Source organism: Leopardus geoffroyi, chromosome B2 (genome assembly GCF_018350155.1).
Source record: "Leopardus geoffroyi isolate Oge1 chromosome B2, O.geoffroyi_Oge1_pat1.0, whole genome shotgun sequence".
Taxonomy (NCBI): domain Eukaryota; kingdom Metazoa; phylum Chordata; class Mammalia; order Carnivora; family Felidae; genus Leopardus; species Leopardus geoffroyi.
The window spans coordinates 105,016,677-105,038,267 of record NC_059332.1 but is presented as its reverse complement, the minus strand read 5'-3'; the positions used below and the strand labels follow the sequence as shown (position 1 = coordinate 105,038,267).

Below are 21,591 nucleotides of genomic sequence, written 5' to 3'. Positions count from 1 at the left end.
TTTTATATAAAGTATTAGCCAGCCAATATAAGCCAGCACTATAGTTTTACAATGACTTCATTCATTTCAAACAACCTGAAAAACCCACAAACATTTATGAGTAAGAGCAAAATCCAGATAACAATATTAAGGGATGAATATGAAGAAAGCAGTAAATAATTTGTTTTTATGTTTATGAAGCATTGCTACTTCATAAGAATCAAAGTGACTCGCAGTTTGGGTGTTAAGATGAGACCAGAAACACAAAGCAGAAGTCTGATTTTGCACTGATGATATATCTGATGCCCTGTGTAAGCCGTGCTGCAGAATCTTAAACTACGACAAATAGTTGTAATTTCTAGAATATGGGGTTGTCTTTTAGAGGACAAGCCAGGCTGGGACCCGAGAAGGTAACGGGGTAAAAATACTGCTCTGGTGGGCAGCGAGGTGCAGGTTCAGAAGGGCATTCGTTACAGTGTTGCTGAAGCATGGGGAAAATCCAACTGTGGCAGAAGATGGGAAAGAGCCCAAGACTGAGCCAGAAGTCAAGAAGAGTAAGGCAGGAGCAAAGGCAAATGGAAAAAAGGCAGCAGGAGAGGGGGAGTCTATACGAGGACCCCCATCCCCACAGATGGGAAAACCTTGCCCAGTGGCAAATCGGACACGTTCAAGATCTGCACCTGGAATGTGGGTGGGCTTCAAGTCTGGATTAAGAAGAAAGGTTGAGACTGGGTAAAGGAAGAAGCCCCAGATATCCTGTGCCTCCACCAGACCAAATGTTCAGAGAACAAACTACCAGCTGAACTTCAAGAGCTGCCTGAGCTATCCCATCAGTACCGGTCAGCGGCGTGAGACAAGGAAGGTACGGTGGCGTGGTCCTGCCCTCCCACCAGTGCCCACTCAAAGTCTCCAAGGGTATCGGTGAGGAGGAGCATGATCAGGAAGGCTGAGTGACTGGCTGAATTGGACACCTCTGTGCTGGTAACAGCCTAGGTACCTAACCCAGGCAAGGTCTAATGCATCTGGAGTACCAGCCACGCAGGGGGGAAGCCTTTCACAACTTCCTGAAGGGCTTGGCTGCCCGTGAGCCCCTTGGGCTATGTGCGGCCTCACTGTGGCTCAGGAAGAAATGGACCTTTAAAACCCCAAGAGAAACAAAAAGAATGCTGGCTTCTCTCCCCAAGAGCATCAAGACTTTGGGGGAATTGCTACAGGCCGTACCACTGACAGTTTGGGGCCCCTCTGGACCTACATGATGAATGCCTACCAAAATGTTGGTTGGCAATCTTGATTACATTTTTTGTTGTGTCACTCTCTGTTACCTTGCACTGTGTGACAGCAAGTTCTGTTCCACAATCCTGGGCTGTGACCAGTGTCCCATCACCCTATACCTAGCACTTTGACACCTTCCCTAAATTAAGCCTGGGAAGTAAGTTCCCCAAGCTAGCCTTAAAACTTAACACCCATCCCCAACTTCTTTAAAAACTGCTCTCTGAAGAGGGGTGCCTGCGTGGCTCAGTCGGTTAAGCACCGGGCTCTTGATTTCCACTCAGGTCATGATCTCCTAGTTTGTGAGTTTTAGCCCCGTGTGGGGCTCTGTGCTGACAGTGGGAAGCCTGCTTGGGATTCTCTCTCGTGCACATGCTCTCTCTCTCTCTCTCTCTCTCTCTAAATAAACTTAAAAAAAAAAAAAAACCCGCTCTCTGGAGAAATCTGCACTGTATTTCCCTTCTAAAAATGTGAATCCTTCAACCAGGCTCTTAGTGATACTCAGGTTTCCTTTAAACCCAAAATTTCTCTCTATTTTGGTGGGTTTTTTCTCCTTCTCCTTCTCCTTTTCTCCTCTCCCTCCTCCTCCTTCTTCTTCTTCTCCTCCTCCTCCTCCTTCTCCTTCCCTTCCTCTCCCTTCTCCTCCTCCTTCTCCTCCTCCTCCTCCTTCTTCTTTTTGCATTAAACAAAAGCTACTGATGACTTCCTCTGAACTGTCCACTTGAAAATAAAGAGCCATAGTTTAAAAAAATAAGTAAATAAAATACGGGGGTGTCTTTTAGTCTTTTTTTTAATGTTTATTTATTTTTGAGAGAGAGCAAGCAGTGGAGGGACAGAGAGAGGGGAAGACAGAGGATCCAAAATGGGCTCTGCGCTGACAGCAGAGAGCCCAGTGCGGGGGCTCAAACTCTAGAACCTGTGAGATCATGACCTGAGCTGAAGTCACTTAACCTACTGAGCCATCCAGGTGCCCCAAGTCTATCTTATTTTTTAAAGTCTACTTTGACAAAAAAAACAAAAAACAAAAAACAAAAAACCCTTTTGTTGCTGTTTTCAGTTTCACAAGATTAAAGGTAGAAACTGCAGTGACACTTTAGTAGTTTTCACATGATTATGCTCATAACTCAATTAATAGTTTAAATTGTTACAATGAGGCATTTTGAACATTTCAAGTATTAGAAGCAAATATTAAAATATTGTTTTACCTTTTTTATTTATTTTGAGAGAGAGAGACAGAGAGAGAGAGGGAGAGAGAGAGAGAGAGAGAGAGAGAATCCCAAGCAGGCTCCTCACTGTCAGCACAGAGCCCCATGTGGGGCCTGAACTCACGAACCGCACAAAATCATGACCTGAGCCAAAATCAAGAGTTGCCATTTAAATGATGAGCCACCCAGGTGCCCCAAAACATTGTTGTATTTTGAGGTTCATAAAATAGTCCATAATGATTTCTGTGCATCTCTAGTCCCATTTCTTAACTTTGCTGAGCCTAGCTTCCTAATTTAGAAGATGGGGCTATAGCTTATATCTTCCTTACATCCTTACCGAAGTGGTGTGCAGATGTCTGCAAAATTCTTGCTCTACAGGTCTCAGTAAGATGGCTATTATTATCACTGCTCGCCCATATGCTTTAACATAGTAATGGTGTAAACATGAGGGGACAGTGTTTTCATGAATTGTGGGCTCTTTATATCTATCCTATTTAAATTTTTTTTTCCAAATGTTTATTTATTTGAGAGAGAGAGAGAGAGAGAGAGAGAGAGAGAGAGAGAAAGAGCAGAGGAGGGGCAGAGAGGGAGACAGAATCCAAAGCAGACTCCAGGCTCTGAGCTGTCAGCACAGAGCCCGACACGGGGCTCAAAACCACGAACCGTGAGATCATGACCTGAGCCGAAGGCGGACACTGAACCGACTGAGCCCCTCTGTCTGAGCCCCACTGAACCGACTGAGCCCAGGCGCCCCTCTTTATATCTTATTTTAAAAACAAGACTTATTTTACAGAATTATCAAATGCCCTTTCATTCCCTATTTCTTCCTCTGGCATCCAAATTATTTTTTTAAATAAAAAAATGACCTCTCCTAAGCAGTAAATTCACAAAGGTCCTCTCATCATCTATAAGACTTTTAAAACTCCACTAAGCAACACAGAAACTCTATTTAGAAGTAGAGAAAACATGCAGTAACTTATATGAGCTCCTCCGCTTGCCAGTTTTCTCCAGGAAGTCCGATGTTCTCCTAGGTGCCCTGGCGTGACTCTCCACGCGTGTAGGTGTGGCTGCAAAGCCAGCTGAATAATCAACCCTCCTGGCCACACTGCCTGCCCACATCCCCTGCACCCACACCACATTGTCCTGTGTTCTCTAGGAAGTCAGCTGTGCTGGCGTCGCCTTGCTTGCTGCATTGCACAATGTCGTGAACTCAAAAGGCATTCTCCTGGGCAATTCCTGAAGCTTAGCAACACTCTGTTGATTACTGGTGGTTTACAACATCCCACACAAATGGTGTGTTATTTTAAGTCGTGCTTTGGCATCTGGGCTTTCTATCCCACTTGGGACCACCACATGTATTACAGCCATAGCGCAGCAGTTCACATCTGTCTTTCTCATGTGGCTTGTCCTGGAGATTGAATTTTAGAACCACCACATAGCCCAGAGATTTCAACGCTGAAACAGCTCTAGGGTCTAGTTGGAGCATCTCTTAGGGCCAAAGTTCACAGCGATGTGGGAGGTTAGGGATGTTAGCTCATTGCACCAGCTGGAGTTCTATATGTTAAGGTCTTCTGAGACTACGTTCCATTCATGTATTCCGTCAGTCAGTTCGTCAAATATTGTTTGAATACCATGGATGTGCCAGGCACTGTGTAAGAATCATGTATATACAATGAGCAGGACGGGCACCTGGGTGGCTCAGCTGGTTGAACATCTGCTTCTTGATTTCAGCTCAGGTCATGATCCCAGGGTCGTGGGATTGAGCCCTGTGTTGGGCTCCCTGCTCAGCATGGGGCCCGCTTGAGATTCTTTCTCTCTCTCCTTCTCTCTCTCCCTCTGCCCCTCTCCCCTGCCCCTCCTCTCTCTCTCTCTTTCAAAATAAAAAATAAATAAAAATTAAAAAATAAAAAACACAATGAGCAGGAGACCTAAGCGCTGCCCTCAAGGTTTGTAGTGTAGTGGGGAAGTTAGAGTAGTGATTTTCATGTTCTCTTTATGTCTTCTAAGTGTGAGGTACCCAAGGGCAATTTTCAGTAATAGTGATGTTTTCAGTTGTTATTTCAATTTATAGTTCAACTTTGATAAAAAGTTCTGTGAATTCATCTTTCAAAATAATCACATTTTCCTTCCTTCAGTCCTTTTTGTATAAGGAACAGAGCTTTAAATATATACAGTGCTCCGAGAATTCTCCTCAGAACTCGAATAAATGGCATGGATACGCTTTGTCACTAAGACAGATTCCTTAGAGAGTGGGGTGAGGGAACTAAGGAATCAAGATTGTCTGCATAGGAAGGCAATAAATGAGAATTTCCTGTATTTTACCTGTGGTCTCTTACCCTGGACAAAATTAAAAAGTGGTAAACAACAAATGCTAAAAAGTGAAAAGCAGGAAAGACTGCTAGTATGTCCCCTTCACAGAGAAGGGTAATTCCAATATCCTGTTCTTACACTTTCTTTGAAAGGAAAAGAAGGTGCCTAAACCATTGGAAACTTCTTTTATTCAGAAAATAATTCCTAAATATATACTAAAATCACTTCTCCTTGTTTAATTTGGAAAGTGTGAGCTGACTGAAATGTTTTTAGAAGCTCTTGCTTTAAGAAAATCCACCTTGGGGCGCCTGGGTGGCTCAGTCGGTTAAGCGGCCAACTTCGGCTCAGGTCGTGATCTCGCAGTCCATGAGTTCGAGCCCCGCGTCGGGCTCTGTGCTGACAGCTCAGAGCCTGGAGCCTGTTTCAGATTCTGTGTCTCCCTCTCTCTGACCCTCCCCCGTTCATGCTCTGTCTCTCTCTGTCTCAAAAATAAATAAACGTTAAAAAAAAAAATCCACCTTAAACCAAAGCTTCAATAGCCCATCCCCAGTCATTCGTGTTTCCTTTGGGGCTCACCATTAAAGTCACATGATCCTTCCATGACAAAGTTGCCCTATAACTTCCAGAGACAGCAGGAGGAGGAAGGAGCACCTCCAATTTTCCCATTTAGAAGGTTATTTCGACTGCCTGCATTAATCAAAATGCCCATACAATTGGTACTATTTAAAAAATTAAGGGGAGAAATTAAAAAATTAAGGGGAGAGAAGGGGCATCTCCTCTACCCCACTGTCTAATGTTTTTAAATTTTTTAATGTTTATTTATTTTTGAGAGAGAGAGAGAGAGAGAGAGAGAGCAAGCAGGGGAGGGGCAGAGAGACGGAGACACCAAATCCAAAGCAGGCTCCAGGCTCTGAGCTGTCAGCACAGAGCCCGACTTGGGGCTCGAACTCACAAGCTGTGAGATCATGACCTGAGCCAAAGTTGGAAGCTTAACCGACTGAGCCACCCAGGCACCCATCACTGTCTAATTTTTTAGTCTTGTTTTCCACTACCCTCCATCGTACACCCTCTACCCCAACCACACCAATCTATGTGGAGTCACTGAAACAGGCAGGCTGAAAACAGAAGTGGCAGGAAGACTTGGACAATTTCCGAAGCTTATTAAGAGACAGTCAAGAGGATCGGAGCAGAGGTGTGCCAGGCAACTGTGCTCTTCTACAGTAAATGGGACGCAGAGACACATACATCCTGAGGGCCCCTGGATTTATCATCTTTTGACCTATCCTTCCACAAAATATATATCCCTTTGGTCACATGTTTTGCCTGTGAGCTGGATCTTAAATATTCCCGCTCTAGACTTAAAGAGCGAATCATCTCCTACCTACGGAAGGACTGTGCAAAAAACTTCCTATCTCTTCCCTATTGGGTCCATCCCGTGTTGAAGCTAAAGCTGTCTTTCTAAAATGCAAATCTGTGAGGTGTCTGGGTGGCTCAGTCGGTTGAGTGTCCAACTTCAGCTCAGGTCATGATCTCACAGTCCGTGGGTTCAAGCCCTGCATTGGACTCTGTGCTGACAGCTCAGAGCCTACAGCCTGCTTCTGATTCTGTCTCCTTCTTTCTCTGCCCCTCTCCTGCCCATGCTCTGTCTCTTTCTGTCTCTCAAAAAATAATAAATAAATGTTCAAAAAATTTAATGAAAATAAAAATGCAAATCTATTTAAAAAGAAAATCTTTCAATGGTTCTCCATTGCTTGCAGTGATTTCCAACTAGAAGGAAAACTTCCACTAGAGTGAATGGGTGGGAAATGGGGCATATGAGCACCACTTCAAGGATTTTTCAAAACCTCACACACACACACACACACATATACACATGGATGTGTGCTATCATTACCTCCCTTCCTTCAAGTCCCCTTAGCCACCCTATCCACACATCCCACCTGGTGAACCTTACTGCCATGTTGGTTCAATAATAGGCATTGTTTGTATCCCTCAGTTATGCTGAAGCATAAGAAAGGATGAGGAGCCTCACTGCAGAATGAAGTCCAAATTCCTTAACATGCCATACAAAGTCCTCTTTACTTATTTATTTTTTCAAAGTCCACTTTAATATTCTCCCGGCTTTCCATTCCAGTCTCATCTTCAACCACTCCCCATTTCATGCCCTATGAGCCACCACATCAATCTGGGTCAATCCTTGAATAAGTCTTGGTTTTTCATACATCTGTTTATGCTATTCCACTTACCAAGAATGCGTTTCTCCCCTTACACAGCTAGGGATTTTCCATTTAACCTTTAAAAAGATATCAACAACTGAGGCGCCTGGGCGGCTTAGTCAGTTAAGCATCTGACTCTTGATTTTGGCTCAGGTCGTGATCTCATGGTTCGTGGGATCAAGCCCCACGTCTGGCTCTGTGCTGACAGCATGGAGCCGGCTTGGGATTCTCTCTCTCTCCCTCTCTCTCTGACCCTCCCCCACTCTCTCTCTCTCTCAAAATAAATAAACTTAAAAAAAAAAAAAGGCACCAACAACTCTATCTACAGCCACAGCCTCTTCCTGGATTCTAGGACCATTTGGGTGTCTAGAAAATATACAAGCTCCTGGACTCACCTCTCCCTGGTTATTTCTCCTGCAGCTGGCCACATCTCCCACTGACTTCTCCCCCTCAAAATCCAAGGCTTTGCTACAATCCATGAGGGGATGAATAATCAGATCTTGCTTCCCAATATTCTCCCCTTTCCCATTCTGCTCCAGCCACACTGGCCTCCTGTTCTTGAAACACATCAAACACATAGTGACCTCAGGGCCTTTGTAACTTCTGTTCCATCTGGAACACACTTCTCCTAGAAATCTTCCTTTCTTTCAAGTGTCTGCTCATATGTATCACACATGAAACCAGTTTTTATAGAATAGTACCAGCTCACCATCACTTTACATCCCTTCCCATTATTCTCCATAATGCTTACCCTACTTGACATATTATATTTTTATTGTGGTTGTTACTTGCCTCTCCCACTCACCCACTCATATCAGAACATAGACTACCCAAGGACCAGGTTCTATTTTGTTGTTCTCTACCAAATTTATTGTGGTTGTTACTTGCCTCTCCCACTCACCCACTCATATCAGAACATAAACTACCCAAGGACCAGGTTCTATTTTGTTGTTCTCTACCAAATTTCTAGCTCCTAAAACAGTACCTGGAACATAGTAGGTGCTCAGTAAAAGTGTGCTGTTGTCATTCTTACTTACAAACTCTCTTAAAAAGTGATATGGTGCTTCCAGTTAAACATACTGGGTTCAATATCAATTTATATCTGTTTCTTTCTGAGACTCCACTAAATTGACAGTAAAAGGATTTTAAAAATGAAAAGGAGAACGGGAGTGGGGACATCAATGGAGCCTATCCTGACCACCTTATTTAAAATTACACCCTTCCCTTCTCAGTCTCAATTACATCCTCCAGCACCTATCATCCTTTAATAGGCTATGTAATTCACTTATAAATTATGCTAATTTGTCAGACCTATCCCTAGAATGTAAGCAACAAGAAGGCAGAATCTTTGTTTCACTAATGTAATATTCTAAGTAATAGAACAGTGCCTGGCACTAAGTGGGTTCTCAAAAAAATAAATAAAAAATTAAAAATTATATATATATATATATATATATATATATATATATATATATTTGTAGAATGAATGAATGGAGAATGGAATAAGACTGTGGAAGCTGAGAGAAGATGGATGGATAGATGGTAACTAAAGAGGAGGCTGGAATCCAAGCAAGCAAGAGAATGGGGTTGTCAACAGAAATAAGCCAGTTTGCTCTGCAGCACTGCAAGGAGGCTCAGGAATTGGCAGGAGGCACCCCTGATCGGGGGTGGGGGGGGGGGGAATGCAGTTGGAAGTGGAAAATCCAACCACAGAGCAGGCAGAGGCACACTTGGACTCCAGCAGAAGATGAGGCTTTGCCTCTCCAGAGAGACTGAGAAGAGGGATTCTGAATTAAAGACACGACACAGCTGAGAGTGGAGATGCTGAGCTTAATCAGAGAATAAGTGAGACTTCTAGCTCCCTTCCTCCATGACCTTGAGAACACAGGCAGTTAGGTTTATTAAGCGCCTCCTTCCCCCAGCATCCCTCCGCTGAAGTAACCAGGGAGGAGAGTGGAGACTTTGCTGAAAATTGCTCTGTCCAGGAGAAAACTCAGTAACATTTGGGAAGTCATGGAGCTACGCCATCACAATTTTGAGGAAAAGTTATTTCCAACCTACAGTAGTTGTTGGCTAAGTGATTGATCAAAAGGAGAGAATAAAAATTGTTTTCAGATATGCAAAGGGGCAAGATATTTACCACTCATGTGTTCTTCCTCAGAAATCTCAGGGAGGAGGGGCAACTGGGTGGCTCAGTCGGTTAAGCATCCAACTTCAGCTCAGGTCATGATCTTGTGGTCCTTGGGTTCGAGCCCCACACCGGGCTCTGTGCTGACGGTTCAGAGCCTGGACCCTGCTTCTGATTCTGTGTCTCCCTCTCTCTCTGTCCCATCCCCACTTATGCTCTGGCTTTTGCTCTCTCTCTCAATTCTTAAAAATGAATGTTAAAAAAAAGAGATATTAATGAAGAAAAAGGAAGCATGAAGTTCAAGCAGCAGAAGATCTACACAGAAAAAGGCACACAGAATCCTCAGAATGATGGAGAAAAGAGATCTGAGCACAACTAACATGTAAGGAGGGCTGGTCCCAAGAACACAAAGGGCTATCCGATTACATAGAGGTGACTGAACATAGAGGGAGGAGAGTCCCACTCCTATTGGAAAAACTGGGAGATGAAATGAAATTGCTTGACAACTAAGCAAATGGAAAAAAGAAATAGTCATTAACCTTGGGGAAACCAAAGTTCTACATGGAAAGAAGCAAGATAGTGCTCTACATGGCTAACCCGCAGGTCCTACTTATCATGGTGGTTAAGCATGGAAATGCTGAATGGAGACTTAACCAAAAATTATGATAGCTCTGTTAGAAGGTTGGGGGTGAGGGGCGCCTGGGTTTCTCAGTCGGTTAAGCGTCCGACTTCGGCTCAGGTCATGATCTCACGGTCCGTGAGTTCGAGCCCCACGTCGGGCTCTGTGCTGACAGCTCAGAGCCTGGAGCCTGTTTCAGATTCTGTGTCTCCCTCTCTCTCTGACCCTCCCCGTTCATGCTCTGTCTCTCTCTGTCTCAAAAATAAATAAACATTAAAAAAAAATTAAAAAAAAAAAAAGAAGGTTGGGGGTGAATGAAACAGGTGTGAAGAGAGAGGAGGTGGACAAGGGAGCTAAATCCTCTTCTTCACTGGTAAGAAGTTTTAGACCTTATCATAAACAAGGACATAACGGACACAGCAGCTAAGACAATCAAAAATTAGTTACTTCTGGAAAGCATGAACCTAGAGTGAAAAACGAGTGGGCAGGATGTGTTTAAAATTACATGCCTTTTGAGGCACCTGGATGGCTCAGCTGATTAAGAGTCTGCCTTTTTTTTTTTAATTTTTAAAAAATGTTTATTTATTTAGGGAGAGAGAGAACACGTGTGGGGGAGGGGCAGAGACAGAAAGGAGAGATTCCCAAGCAGGCTCCTTACTGTCAGTGCAGAAGAGCCTGACACGGGGCTGGATCTCACGAACTGTAAGATCATGACTTGAGCTGAAATCAAGAGTCAGACACTTAACCGATTGAGCCACCCAGGCTCCCCTAAGTGTCCAAGTCTTGATTTCAGCTCAGATCATGGTCTCATGATTCAGGAGATCAAGCTCTGTGTTGGGCTCTACACTGACAGTTTGGAGCCTGCTTGGGATTCTTCTTCTCCATCTCTCCCTGCCCCTCCCCCTCTTGCGCTTTTCTGCACACTCTCTCAAAATAAACATTTAAAAATAAATAAAAATGCAAGGCTCTTAGTACTATTTTACCTTTTTAATCATGTATGTTTATAACTTGGGGAAAAAATCTAAAACTGAAAAAGAAACCCCCAAAAACCTCTTCCCCCAAAAGAGAGGAAAACTATACAGCCCAGAACAAGAAAGTCACAGTGCAACTTCGACCTTTGTTCTTCAAGTGGTGATGTGTCTGAACCTGTTAAAATAGAGGACTGAAAATTAACTATTTAGACTATGGAGTGGATTGCATGATTCCTTGCAGTCATTTCCTGAGAAATGTCAGCAGTTCATCTGTGTTACAGCATAAAGCAAATAGCTGAAACACTGCTGGGAAAGTATTTATCTCTGCCAGTAAGCTAAACAAGCTGCAGAAACTGACCTCTTCTCAACGTGATCCTAAAGACGGGAGAATCAAGCCAATGGACTTTGCCAACGGAAATGGAATGAGCGCAGGAATAAGCATGACAGGAAGTGAGAGAGAGGAAAGCCCCTTTGCTGAAGACTGTTTCCCCACCTGTAGAATTTGGAGGCACAATCAGATCATCTCAAGTTCCTTTTTTAGCACTAAAGTACAAGTGAGACCTTTGCACACACCTCCTTAACTCTTTCATTTCCTGAATTAACTAATTGTCTATGGCATAGATGACCATATGCCCTAGTGTTCCTAGAACATTCTTGGTTTATATCTGTAGTTTGCTCTTCCTTTAACTCTCCAAAGTGCCTAGTTCAGATGATAAATTACACGGGCTTATTCCCCATCGTCATATCCATTTTAATCTTGTTTATATTTCTAAGGAAAAACATGAATGTAGTTTTTAACTTACAAATACAACATTTCACAACTTGCTTTCTCTGAAAAATTTGGAGAAATCTCAAATTCCTTTGTGGGCAGTTTTGTAAACTATCAAAATTTTTTTTTTAACAGATTAAATCATAATGTAAATTTTTATTTCAAAAAAACATTCAGTGTGCATGATATTCTGTTAAAACTATCAAACTTAGGACATTTGCTACTTCTTTAAAATCATGACTAAATATTCGTGGAAGAATTAATTCAATATTCTAGGCAATACAATAAGTTTTAATCATTAAAACAGTTCCAGAACAAGGTCTGCCACCGACTTTATTAACAATTATAACAATGATCTCAAAAGAATGTTCTTAGTAGATACGTCTCATCCATCTTCATGGCTGTTTGTAAGCTAATCAGTTACCAACCAGGGAATACGCATGCCCCTTCCACTGCACAAAATGTGTATGCTATTAATTCCCAAACTTTTTTTAAGGTTAAGGCTAGAGTCCTGCCAATCCCCTGAAAAACAGCTTACATATTATTCAGTGAACTTGAAACACTCTTTTCAGTGAGCAGCCCTGAAACAGATTCCATAATTGATTACTCCGTTACAAGGGAGATTTAACATTGCTTGGTTTTCTGGGACAAAGAGTTGCTTAGTTTTATTCAGATATGCACTATCCCTGATATAAAACATGTCTCACTATAAAGAGCTGTGATTTGTTTCAGCATTTTCTTTTTTACTTAACCACTTAAGACACTGCCTCTGGAAGTTTCTTTTCAGTGAAATATGAGGTCCAATTAGAAGGGGAAAAAAACCCAGTTAATGAATTTTGCTTCAAGGATGCATGATTACCATATTTTTAAAAATTGCTTAAAAAATGAGCTAATGTGTTAGACTGGGCCATGCTATGATGACTAATTCACTGTCTGCCCTAACCTAACGAAAACAAAAGGAGAGCTGAATCTGGCACTCGCTTGCGCTTTTAATCGGTATTAGAAAGTATGCCTTGAGTTTTTGGATCTGAAATCAGGTTTGCTTGGTAGCCTCAAAGAGCAATTTTCCCTTTTTTTTTCTTCCTAAATTTGCTTTTGATCATTTCAGACAATTCATCCTTTTGAATGAAAAACAGAAGAGAGGAATCTTGAATGAGGTTAAGTAAACGGAGAAACTGTCACATAAAGCAAGTTTAAATCCCAGTAACAGCATCCATGCAGGACAAACGGAAGCATTATTCTTTTGAAAACATTATTCTTTTAAACAGTGTGTAATGACATCCTCCCTAGAGACTTCTTCCATGAAAGAAGGAAAAATACTTCCTCAGAAGTCATTTTCTAGATTCCAAGTGTAATGAGTAAAGCACAGTTAAAAGTTAAAACCTGGGTTTACTTTAAGTTAAGAAGGTTCAAAATTGAACCGCAAAAAAGGTGATTCTAAGAGTTTCTCCATTTCCTTGTTTTCTGTTACTTACTGATATGTCCATGAACGAGAGGGACAAGTAAAAAGACTGCCATTACTATTTTAAACCTACAAATCAGTGCATGCGTTCTTCCTGTAAACTTTGAGCTAAGCATATTTTCTGTTTTCAAGGAGGAAATCTGCAAGACTCAACTATGTGGAACGTCAGATAATTTACTCTTAACTTCCCTGGAAGTAGATAATTTTCTTACGCCGAAATACAAACTGTGGAATATGTTTCAAGTACTCTGTGCTCCTGTTACCACCTGAGAACTTAACTAAAATAACTATAGCAAGTTTATGTTTTTAAGTTTGGTATTTAAGTATCAGAAGTTGGCTTTTGTTCCAAATGTTTAAAATAGGATTAGACACCAAAAAGGTACATAGCAGAGAAAGTACTTCTTTCAATTCAAACACTACTTTATAAGTTTAAGTGAGGCATGTTCCAAATAAACAGCTCTCTTCAAAGATTTCAAAACTGTTGCACACATATTTCATGTAATCCAACAATGAAGAAAGACACTATAGATAAATCATAATTATGATGTTTATTTAGCAAAATAAACTTAAAGTTTTCTATTAAAAAAACATAAGAATCATATCCAAATTTTAGCTTCCCCCATCTTCTTTGGTATTGAAATCAATGTTCGGGGTATAAAATATTTTATTCTGAAGTTGAGTCACTGGGTCTATAACAGTTTTCCATATAAGGAAAATAGAAAATTAAATTGCCTGTAACTGTCTTATTTATTGAACAACAAATGGATGCATTATGTGTGTGCAGAGACCAACATCAAGGAAATATTCATTCACTGATGTGTTTTCTACAGAAAAATATATTTCAATTTTTTAATGATCATCTGTCATCATTTTATTATGTTGTCCGAATAGTAATCCAATATGCAGATCCTGCTGTCACTTCCCTGATGAACTACCCTCCAAGGAAGTGAACACTGCCATCCCAGGACTTAGCAATACTTATTTTTCAACATGATTCCACCATTAAAATTTTTCTGAATTTCTCATTATTGTGGGCTTCAGTCTTTGCCATAAAATAGTATCTGGAAACTGCTAAACATCATTAAATTAATATTAATAAAACCCAAATCTATCTAAATCTTTTTCTCTCAAGAAAAAATATCACTTAAAATCAGACTTGTTGTTTCTTCTAAGGGTAGTATTATATGCATTGCTAACTTAGCCAAGCCAGTTACTTCCAGAAACACCATGGGACAACCAAGCTACTCTTCTTCCTCTGATAAACCTTTGCCTTTCCAATTCCGATTTCTCCATATCCCTGCTTTCTTGTATGAAAAAATCTTCCCCTTAATTTGTTAAAATGAATCTGAGATAAAAAGTCCTGTAACAAACTAGGGCAATTTTTTTTTTTTTTTTTTTTTTTTTTTTTGCATAGACTCTTGTGACCACACAACGATCCGGCAACGCATGGCTTTAGCGCTAACACTGTGACTGGGAACAGGACGAGTACAACCACAGTAAAATACAGCTGTCTATGAGAAGGACTGCGTAAAGGCATCTTTGGCCATGCAGGCTCTGGGCCCTCTGGAAATAAGTCAGCTGCATTGCCAACATGACAAAGAAAATAGCGATGTTCAGGATCAGGAATAGTTTGGTGTACGAAGCGGAAGGGGCTCTGCTGCGAGTTGTCATCATCCGCGTCTGTCCAAACCGGCCTTTCATCAAGCCCCCGTTTTTGTGTTTCTCATACGTTACATCTGCAAAATCTAAAAGGTCTTTCATCTCTTCATCTTCATCTATGGGCAGTTCTTTCTGTGCTAGAATCTGAGCTTTCTGTCGAATCTTTTTTTCATTGACCTCAATCTGTGCAAAAATATCAGGGACCGCGTCCACAAATTTATAGCGTTTGCCTGCCCTTCGGTTTTTCTTTGACTTGCTCTGCTGCTGCTGCTGCTGCGATATGGCAAAAATCCTATCAATGGCCTCCTCCGTCTGCCTCTTGTCTGAAAATCTCAGCAGGCGCTCAGCGGTCTTCCTAAAGCTAGCTGTGTTCCGGACTCGGGACAGGATCTGCTTCTCCAGCAGCTGGAACACTGGCTTAAAATGCTGCAGGTTCTGTTCCACAATAGCAGCGTAGTCCTTCACCTCGGGCACAGTGGTGCTCTTGATGGCTGAACTCCGGTCGAACAGAATTTTCTGACGATCTGCAATGACCTGTGCAAAGGCAGACTGTCCCGTGGTCTCTCCTGTCCAAAGGTAAGTGGCGTAGGCATGCTGGCTGGTGGCTACGAACACATCCAGTTGCTGGGAGTCCCCGTGGATGCTGAAACTCTGAACATCTACAGACGGCCCTATAAAGAGGTAAGCGGTCCTGGTGATGGGACTCCGGAGGTGCATGGTGACATTCACGTAGTTTGTCCCGTTGTAGGGATAGCCCCGAGGGTATGTCACTGAAGCAAAGGTTGCTTTCTCACTGTAGCCGGTATCATCCATCCAGTACATTTTGTACAGACCATCCCGTTGCCTGATAAAAGCCCCGTGGACCCCATCTACCACTGTTTCCTCAAAGGGAACATCCACATTGTGGAAGAAGCTTGCGGCGGTCTCCAGGGGGCTGTCCTCTCCCAGGTGTATTTGGTCCACTAGGAGAAGGAGCTGTGGATGCAGGAGGATCAGATTCCTCTGCACGCTCCTCAGATTAAGCTGGGGGTTATAAGCTCCCACACCTTCCCCTCGGATGAAAACCACTCCATTTTTCTCCACTGCTGCAACCACTCTCCCCTGGCAGCTGGCGGCCAGGTCATGCTTGTATTTAGACCATTTCGATGAGCAGTCTTCCGTGACCTGACCCTCCCAGGGAGAAAAGCAGCTCTTTGACACAGCTGGGGAGAACATCAAAACATTGTTGAAGAAGGTGTACTTTGGCCCATAGAGAGCCTCAGTGATGAAAGGCACACCATTGGGAGCAAAAGTAAATGAGTTTTGATCAGGATGCTCGTGCCCGGCATTAAAATTTCTCCATCCTTTGATCCAATCTTTGTATTTGTTTCTGTGGACAATGTCATATATTGCACGGCCCCCCAGTTTTCCTGACTTGAAGGAAAGAAACGATCTATTGATTTCTGCAGGCAGGGCACTTCCGTAAGTCACAACACCCCAGTCTTCAAAATAATGCAACGTAGGGGTGCCAAAATCCGGAGGAGGAACAGATTTCAAGCTGGCATCATACCTGAAAGGATTCATTTTTAAACAATGAAATGGGTTTCTGGTGGAAGTTAAAAGAACACATCAGGACTGTGATGCCACTTTGTGACGTGGCTGGAGGAAACAACACAATGCTCCCCAGAGGGCCGGCAGTGTATTCTGTGTTTGGGACATTTCCGGAAACACCCGTGGATAAGCATGCACAGGGGAGCACCCTTGCTGAATGGGAGAGGAGTACTTCATACCGTGGGATCCTCGGGTTTGAGCCTGAAATGGCTGCTGCTATTCATACTACAGGGACGTTCTTCACGTAACGATTTCAGAACTGCCATCCAAATGACCGGGGCTCACAGAATTAAGTTCCCATCTAAACTAGTCCAGGGGTGCCTATTCTAGAGAACCCCGTGTTAGGATCTAGACTCTAACAAGCCTCAAGTTGTTAGGAAGTACTGTTCTGTCATGGCTGATATTACTGAAAGTTTGGTAGAGTACATTCACCTTCTAAAAAAATAGATTTAAATAGAATTGAATTTCACACACTAGATAAAATTAACTACCAATACCACACGTAAGAATGTAAGTGGATGACAGGCGCCTGGGTGGCGCAGCCGGTTAAGTATCTGACTCTGGATCTCAGCTCAGGTCATGATCTATCTCATGGTTCATGAGTTCGAGCCCCACATCGGGCTCTGTGCTGATGGGGTGGAGGCTGCTTAGGATTCTGTCTTTCCTTCTCTCTGTGCCTCCCCCGCTTGTGTGTACTCTCTCTCAAAATAAATAAATAAACTTAAAAAAATTTGAAAAAAAAAAAAAACAAATGCAAGTGGATGAAATTCAAGAAACTATTAATACCAGGAGATTTATAATTGTGGCCTACTAGTGCCTACCCGGACCCACAGGTTTTGTTTTAATCTGCAGATGATGTCATGCATTTTGGACAATAAATGGCCTCTCATTTTTTTATTTATGACAAATGCTTATTGTCAAATTTATACAATAATTAACATTAAACTGTCACAGTGATTAAGAACACAGGTTTGTGGCTCAGAGAGGCCCCCAAAGTAATCATAAACAAGACTGTTTGCTTTTGATGATTTGAGATAACATTTCTGACAGGTCTGGATGATTTACTGCTCAAGGAAAGAAAGGCAGGCCTAGATTATTAGCTCTTAGATACTTTTCTCTGAAATGAATCAATCACCAATGGTAGAGTTAATCTTACTGGTGTTTGGTTTTGGCCGTTTTGTCTCTTGTTCTAGAATCTCAGGCCATCAGAAATTGTGTCTCTTTTCATGTCTAGTTAATAATGTTGACTTAATTATTGTGATTTAACAAATCCAGATATAAGACAAATTGGTAATACTTCTCTGACTTCGGTCACTTTGCATATTCCTATAAATGGCAGAATTTGAACCAAGTGAGATTTAGCATCAATCTGACTCCTAGAGTCAGCTTTATAGGGCTCTCCTGGTCATATATTTAGGGTAAGCGAAATCACATCAAATTACTATTTTATCTGTGACAACAGTCTTTTAAAATGCTGGTTAAAGGATAACCAGTTTTAACTTTATTAATGTCTGTGTCCTCTCTTAATTTTTTAAATTAAAAAAAAAAATAATGAGAAGTAGAGCAAACCACAGAAGCTAATCTTGGAGTTGAATACACATTTCAATAGCTTGAAAAGACATCAAGGATTAATGATTAACCAGTTCCCTGTAATTTTTATTTTAACTTATTGGATGCCAACAATATACTTGGCAGAACTTTAAACAGGAGGCCCTGGCTTCTCTTTCTGGGCTTAAAAGATTAAGGCAAAAAAAATTACATGGTTCTTTTATTATCAAAGTGAAACTGTCAAATACTGTCAAACACTTTTAAATAGTTTTGAAAATTTAGTAACAGCTTTGCTATTAGAAGATTATAATGCTCCATTTACTAAAACAAAACATTTTACTACCTTTATTTATTTATTTCTTTGGTGTGATTGTCGGAGTAAATCCCAGTCTAAATTTTGTGCTTTTCTCTTTATATGATTTCAAAAATGATGGAAATCAAAACATGCATATCTATTAAACATGTGAGCCTAAGGCATCTCCCAGTATGAGAAAATCAAAAACCGCAAACAGTGATGAGATCTTACATGTAAGGAACTGTTTCTAAATGTTTCTAGCAGTGTCAAAGGCTGTGATATGAATTGAAGCTGCAAGGTGGGAGGGGGCATGGAGAAAGGGTTACAAAGTACTTTAGATAGGTGTTCTTTTTAATTGCAATAAACTAGCACCCTGTATCCCCAGGGCCCAATTCCCCCCTCCCCGCCACCCTAGACAGCCCCACGTGTCATACCAGAGAAATTCCGTGTGAAGAGTGCACCAACGCTGGCCTTTGGATGGTGTTCCTGGACCTTCCACCACACGGTTCCTCCTGATTTGGTCAGCCAGCCAGTTACCACTGCCATTACGCATGACAAATTTATCCAGGAACACTAATTGGCTTTCTGGACCATAAAACCAGTTGTAATTGGAGTCTGCAATAGCCACAGTTCTTTGAAACCCTGGGGTAAGAGGTTTGACAGAATTAAGATAAATGTAAAACTGCATATTCCCATGAAGATCTAAACAATGATTTTCAATCCTGGTTGCAAATTAGAATCAATTCTGTATCCTGGGTTAAAAAACCAAAAACACAATGTCCAGGCTTTACTCCAGCCCAGTTAATCAGAATCCCTCTGAAGCCCTTCCACAAATCTTGTGTACAAGTTTGTGTCTGTTATGTGGCAGCTTATTATTGGTAACAGAAGTGCCATAGTTCCTAATGCGTATGTATACGGCCCCCTTCCTCATTTTCCAATGTCCATGCTACGTGTAATTACATTTGCGTAGACACACAGGCTATCTATCCTCTGGTGCATGGTGAGCTGCAGAACCTGGAATGAACATCAGCTCTCCTACCAACTCAACCCACGTTCTACGCCAAGATAATGACAGAAGGTGCTTCAATCTTGCATCCAATAAAGTGGAAGTGATAAGGTTTAAGGGAGAAACTCCATTTCTATAGGAAGAAAACAATTCCCATGGAAGAGCCTGCTAATACATACTGCTGGAAGTTAGAAAATGCAAAGATCATACAGGAATAGGTCAGCAAAACAAAAGCAGGTAAGACTGGATATGATCCAGGTGTTCTTGAAGAATGGGAGGCAACTCTGAGCCAGACAGGAAGAGTCGGCACTAGAACAGACATTGTAGAGGGAACAAAAAGAGAAATGCTGCTGAGAACAGACTGACTTTTAACACACAATCCCTTCTAACAAGATGCCATGACTGTATTTACATAATTTACATCTAGTGTTTTCACTTCTACCAGCTTCGTAGATGCTACTGCAAATAAGTCTTATGATAAAATGTGACTTCTGAATCTTCCATTAATCTGTGAATTCCCTGAAAGCAGATGATATGCTTTATTTCTCTTTGAATCCCCTGCCTTGTACAATGCCTGGCATGTAGATGTTTAATAAAGATTTGCTGGATTAACTGGCACAAATACATGCATCTTTCTCTTAGAGGTATTTATACTGTCTTCCACTTTAGGATGCAGTCAGGGACACAGCTCCCAGCAGTGATGTGGCTGGCTGTTAGATCTCAGCTCAAATTACAAAGCAGTGAGACCTCTTCAAGATCCCTTGCTTTAGATGGCCTTTGTTTATCAAGATAAACTACAAAACGGACCTCTCCTCTATCTAAGAATATGCAGTGAAACAATAGGGTTCTGAATGTTAAGTCTCAATTAAACTTTAAGAATCTTAGGGTTCTTTTGCTCTGTAATGTTTTCTAGATAACTAATCCAATAATGGAAGTACTACTCAGTTCATGTGTAAACAACCAGAGCAAAAGATTTAAAGACTGGATTATTTACTAGAGGTCTAGAATCACCACCTAAAAATTGCATTTCACTGGGGTAAAAAAAATCCCCATCCTGACGAAAATCTACATCCTAAACTTTTTCAAACATCTTAGTCTTGTTTAGAAATGAGAGTTATAAGGCTGTCCTAGAAATGAATGCGTTCTTGAATCAAATACATCTGTTTTTAGAGCCAGTTCTCTTAGAAGCCTAAGCTACATAGCAACACAGAATTTAGAAGCTTTATAGCAATTCATTTTTTTTTGACTTTTCAAATGTTTATTTATTTTTGAGTCACACAGAGAGAGAGAGAGACACAGCATGAGCAGGGGAAGGGCAGAAAGAGAGAGAGAGAGAGAGAGCGAGCGAGAGAGAGACAGAATGCAAAGCAGGCTCTAGGCTCTGAGCTGTCAGCACAGAGTCCAACGTGAGGCTCGAACTCACAGACTGTGAGATCATGACCTGAGCTGAAGTCAGACCTGACTGAGTCACCCGGGTGCTCTTACAGCAATTCGTTTATTTTTTATGTAATTTTTTTCAATAAACTGTTTAAAGAAAACACCAAAGCTCCAGCAAATACATAGGTGTAATCTTTCATTTTGAATATATATATAGTTCAGAAATAAAAACTAAAAACTAAAAAATGAAAGAGACTCAAGTTATGATCATACATCAAGGAAAATTACCATGTAATCATAAATGTTTATATTTTGTGAAGATTCATGAAAAGTAATTTGTATACGTACCCAAGTTTTACATCTACAAAAATAAAAGTACTATGGGGGCTATGAATTGTATCTGATCCATTATGCTCCAAGTTTTAGAGTGTGTAAATCACAAATCCTCGCATTAATTCCCCGAATGTTCTGGTGATACATAACTCTTGAATTCTTTATTTTTTTGACAACAAGTCTAACCTCAATATGACTCAAACCTCACATTTCTTCTCCTCATCTAGCCCATTTTCATAATCAGAAACAAACATAATAGCTAATGCTTTCCCACTTTCCCACTTCTGATTCCTCACTGTACCTGGTAGGATGGTTCTATACATAAACGCAAAGTGTTGTTTCAGCCATGGGTGGCCAAAGTGGTTGATATCAAAGTGCCTCTGAACGAGAAACATATACTGGAAGAGGGATCGAGTGGTGTAGCTGCCATAGGCAACTCCTTCATAGAGGGAGCCATCCGTCACCTCTCGGAGCAGGACCAGAGACTTCTCCATGATGGTCAGAACTTGTTTGGTCCATAAGTATGCTTCTTGGAGATACCCTGAAGAATGAAAACACATACAATCACTATGGCTCTAATAAAGCAGAAACAAAATTTGGCAAAATGATAGCCATATAAAACCCTCTGAGTCATCTGGCTAGTTTATATTACAAATGGCATTTTGCAAAACTCATTTGTCAACATTACAAACAGCATTCTGCTAATCTAGGTTTGGGTCGGGTCCATGATGTGGGTTAAAAAGTTCTTGAATACAAGTCCCTTATTAAATGAAGATAAACCTTGAAATGAGTACCGCTGTTAAATAAACTGAAACCTCATCACATCTAAGATAACTTTATGTCTATATATAAAGA

General features: G+C 41.3%; 1 protein-coding gene and 1 pseudogene across 6 annotated transcripts in view; one reads left to right on the top strand and one right to left on the bottom strand.

The window, feature by feature from the left end:
• Positions 1-133: 133 nt before the first annotated feature.
• On the top strand, positions 134-1,521 carry LOC123609942 (annotated as a pseudogene).
• Positions 1,522-13,457: 11,936 nt separating this feature from the next.
• The window catches only part of DSE (dermatan sulfate epimerase), a 158,708-nt gene continuing 150,574 nt past the window's right edge, over positions 13,458-21,591 (bottom strand). For 5 of the 6 annotated variants that reach the window (XM_045499334.1, XM_045499332.1, XM_045499336.1 and 2 more), the window contains 3 exons: positions 21,038-21,277; positions 18,455-18,662; positions 13,458-16,136 (listed from right to left, as the gene is read on the bottom strand). In XM_045499334.1, coding sequence (XP_045355290.1) covers positions 14,387-16,136; positions 18,455-18,662; positions 21,038-21,277 — 2,198 coding nt within the window. In that variant the 3' untranslated portion in view covers positions 13,458-14,386. The remainder of the gene's footprint in view (positions 16,137-18,454; positions 18,663-21,037; positions 21,278-21,591) is intronic. The other variant, XM_045499338.1, reaches the window with a different exon arrangement.